The following is a 3,630-nucleotide window of genomic DNA, read 5'->3' as shown; positions in this document are numbered from 1 at the left end:
GATGGGTCTGAACTGCCTGTGAATTTTCATTCCTGGTTTAAGTCCTGGGGGAGCCCCTCATCCAGTCCTGTCTGCGCAGTCATGACCTCACTGCTCATGCCTGTTTCCCCCTCCAAACCCTAGCGATTCGTTTTGGACGAATGCCAAGATCTGAAAAAGCAAAACTGAAAGCAGAAATTCTTACCTGCGAACCTGACATAGAAGATTCTGAAACCGCAGATCTCAAATCTCTGGCCAAGAGAATCTACGAGGCCTACTTGAAGAACTTCAACATGAACAAGGTCAAAGCCCGGGTCATCCTCTCAGGAAAGGCCAGTAACAATCCAGTAGGTGTTTGCGGCCGTTCTGGGTTCTCTTGGCAACATGGAACCGGTGTCGTAGAGAATGATTAAGGACACATGTGTTGAATGTTGAGAAAATTATATTTATCCCACAGTTAAGCAAAGGACAGCAACAATAGAAATAGTTCATTCTGAGACTCTGAGCTGTAGCTTAACAACAACTCCTTTCTTCTTGCTTGGAATCACCTCAAAGATCTTAGCCACCATATTATATTGGCTATGTAATTAATACACTTAGAAAAAAAAAAAAAAAACCTTAATAGCTTACCAAGCACTAAGGTGATTTCTTAAGTGCATTTTTCTTAAATAGAGATAGGGTCTTGCTCTGTCACCCAGGCTGGAGTACAGTGGTGCAATCATAGTTCACTGCAGCCTTGAACTCCTGGGTTCAAGCAATCCTCCTGCCTCAGCCTCCCAAGGAGCTGGGACTACAGATGTGCACCACCACACCTGGCTGTTTTTGTTGTTGTTGTTTTGGTTTTGTTTTTGTTTTTTGGTAGAGAGGAGATGTTTCCCAGGCTGGTCTCAAACTCCTGGCCTCAAAATCTTCCCACCTTGGCCTCCCAAAGCACTGGGATTAAATGTGCGAGTCATGGCACCCAGCATTAACTGGATTTATTAAAAAAAAAAAAAGCTGACCAGGCTAGGTGGGTCACGCCTGTAATCCTAGCACTCTAGGGAGGCCAAGGTGGGCAGATTGCTTGAGTCCGGGAGTTCGATACCAGCCTGGCCAACATGGAGAAACCCCATCTCTACTAAAAATACAAAAATTAGCTGAGCAGGGTGGCACACGCCTGTAATTCCAGCTACTTGGGAGGCTGAGGCATGAGAATCACTTCAACCCAGGAGGCAGAGGTTGCAGTAAGCTGAGATCATGCCACGGCACTCCAGCCTGGGTGACAGATCGAGACCCTATCTCAAAAACATAAAATAGAATAATAAAGTAAATCCCTATTTTAAGGTGTATTAGTCTGTTCTCACACTGCTATAAAGAAATACCTGAGACTGGGTAATTTATAAAGAAAGGAGGTTTAATTGGCTCATGGCCCACAGGCTGTACAGGAAGCTTCTACTTCTGGGGAGGCCTCAGGGAACTTTGACTCATAGCAGAAGGTGAAGTGGGAGCAGGCGTCTTACATGGCAGGAGCAGAAACAAGAGACGGGAGGTGCTGCACACTTTTCACCGACCAGATCTTGTGAGAACGCTATCTCTAGAGTAACACCAAGAGGATGATGCTAAACCATTCGTGAAGATCACCCCCATGATGCAATCCCTCCCCCCAGGCCCCACCTCCAGCACTGGGGATTACAGTTCACCGTGACATCTGAGTGGGGACACACAGCCGAACCATGTCGCAAGGCTAGAAAATGAAACCACTCACTTCCCACTCAAAATGTGCTCTTGGTCCTTTCTCTTAAAACTATCCCTCGCTCTCAGACAAACATGCCTACATTCTTTTTCTGCCTTCAGTGAAAAGGCAGTGACATCTCGGGGCTTAGAAAGGGCCACCTGTAAGCCAGGTGCGGTGGCTCACGCCTGTAATCCCAGCACTTTGGGAGGCCAAAACGGGCGGATTATGAGGTCAGGAGATCGAGACCGTCCTGGCTGACATGGTGAAACTCCGTCTCCACTAAAAACACAAAAAATTAGCCAGGCATGGTGGTAGTTGCCTGTAATCCCAGCTACTTGGGAGGCTGAGGCAGGAGAATTGCTTGAACCTGGGAGCTAGAGGTGGCAGTAAGCTAAGATCGCACCACTGCACTCCAGCCTGGGCAACAGAGTGAGACTCCGTCTCCAAAAAAAAGAAAGGAAGGAAAAGAAAGGACCACTTGTTATAGAAACCCTGTCTTTTAAGGTAGCTCTGGACCTTTTCAGAGGCACCTAAGTTGCGCCTCATGGCTCATCCTTCATGTCCCCACCTGCCTGGCCTGTCTTCCTTCCCCCTCCCCAACAGTTAAATAAGCCTTTGTCTCCATTACAAAACAAATCTCAGAGCTACCTTCAAAGAAGAGCCAGCCCTCAGTTGGTGAATGAAGATACTTTTTTTTTTTTTTTTTTGCCATTTTCCTATGAACATGGTGAAACAGGTTTAATTTGTATTAATGAATAGCTTGAAGCAATCCTTACCGGGAATTACAAGGTGGAATTTTAGTCACAGGAAAATAAAGCTTTTCACAAGCTACTTACTTTCATGAACAAACCAAACCTCTTCTTTAGTGAGTCCTTTAATTCTTCAGTGAATTCTCCAGTTAAACAGGCTGAGACATTTGAGAAGTTTCCAGCAGACACCCACGCTAGACAGCCCCAGAGGCTTCTCCCAATTAGACCCTTCCTGGATCATGAGAGTGAAAGAAAATGTAACTTTTTTTTTTTTTTTTTGAGACGGAGTCTCGCTCTGTCGCCCAGGTTGGAGTGCAGTGGCCAGATCTCGGCTCACTGCAAGCTCTGCCTCCCGGGTTCACACCATTCTCCTGCCTCAGCCTCCAGAGTAGATGGGATTACAGGCACGTGCCACCACACTCGACTAATTTTTGTATTTTTAGTAGAGACAGGGTTTCAGCATGTTGGCCAGGCTGGTCTTGAACTTCTGACCTCAAGTGATCCACCTGCCTTGGCCTCCCAAAGTGCTGGGATTACAGGCATGATCACTACGCCTGGCCTAGAATAACTTTTCCCTAAATTTCGTTCATTTAAAAAGAAACAATAAATGAGCAACAAAAAAGGTGAGTAAAGCAAGCGTGCTGGTTTCTCAGTGGCCCAGGTCTTTAAATCCACTGCGTGTTACCCTCACAGGGGTTCTTTCGGCGAACGATTCGACTCAAGCTGGTGTATGACAAGTGCGACCGCAGCTGCAAGATCCAGAAAAAGAATAGAAACAAATGCCAGTATTGTCGCTTTCACAAGTGCCTTTCCGTCGGGATGTCACACAACGGTAGGTAAGGTGGCCCCACACATTTTCACAGTTCGTTCCTCGGTTCCCCTACTTTGTTCCAAGGGAACAGACCAAGCTATGGATGAATGTGCTTCAACAATTCACACCCAAGTCATTTTGTAATCAGAGTGGCCTAAGAAAATAAAAGTTGCCCAGGCGTGGTGGTTCACACCTGTAATCCCAGCACTTTGGGAGGCTGAGGCAGGTGGATCACTTCAGGTCAGGAGTTTGAGACCAGCCTGGCCAATATGGTGAAATCCCGTCTCTACTAAAAATACAAAAATTAGCCAGGTGTGGTGGCAGGTGCCTGTAATCCCAGCTACTTGGGAGGCTGAGGCAGGAGAATTGCTTGAACC

The 3,630-nt window shown here is 46.6% G+C and overlaps 1 protein-coding gene across 1 annotated transcript in view; it reads left to right on the top strand.

Annotated features, from left to right (window-relative positions):
• PPARA (peroxisome proliferator-activated receptor alpha) overlaps nt 1–3,630 on the top strand; it is a 95,952-nt gene that overhangs the window by 79,156 nt on the left and 13,166 nt on the right. Inside the window, exon 5 of the mRNA XM_011934794.1 lies at nt 124–326. Coding sequence (XP_011790184.1) covers nt 124–326 — 203 coding nt within the window. The remainder of the gene's footprint in view (nt 1–123; nt 327–3,630) is intronic.

This window comes from Colobus angolensis, unplaced genomic scaffold (genome assembly GCF_000951035.1).
Source record: "Colobus angolensis palliatus isolate OR3802 unplaced genomic scaffold, Cang.pa_1.0 Scaffold138, whole genome shotgun sequence".
NCBI classification, from domain to species: Eukaryota; Metazoa; Chordata; class Mammalia; order Primates; family Cercopithecidae; genus Colobus; species Colobus angolensis.
The sequence above is the reverse complement of the archived record's forward strand: the minus strand, read 5'-3'. Positions and strand labels throughout refer to the sequence as shown.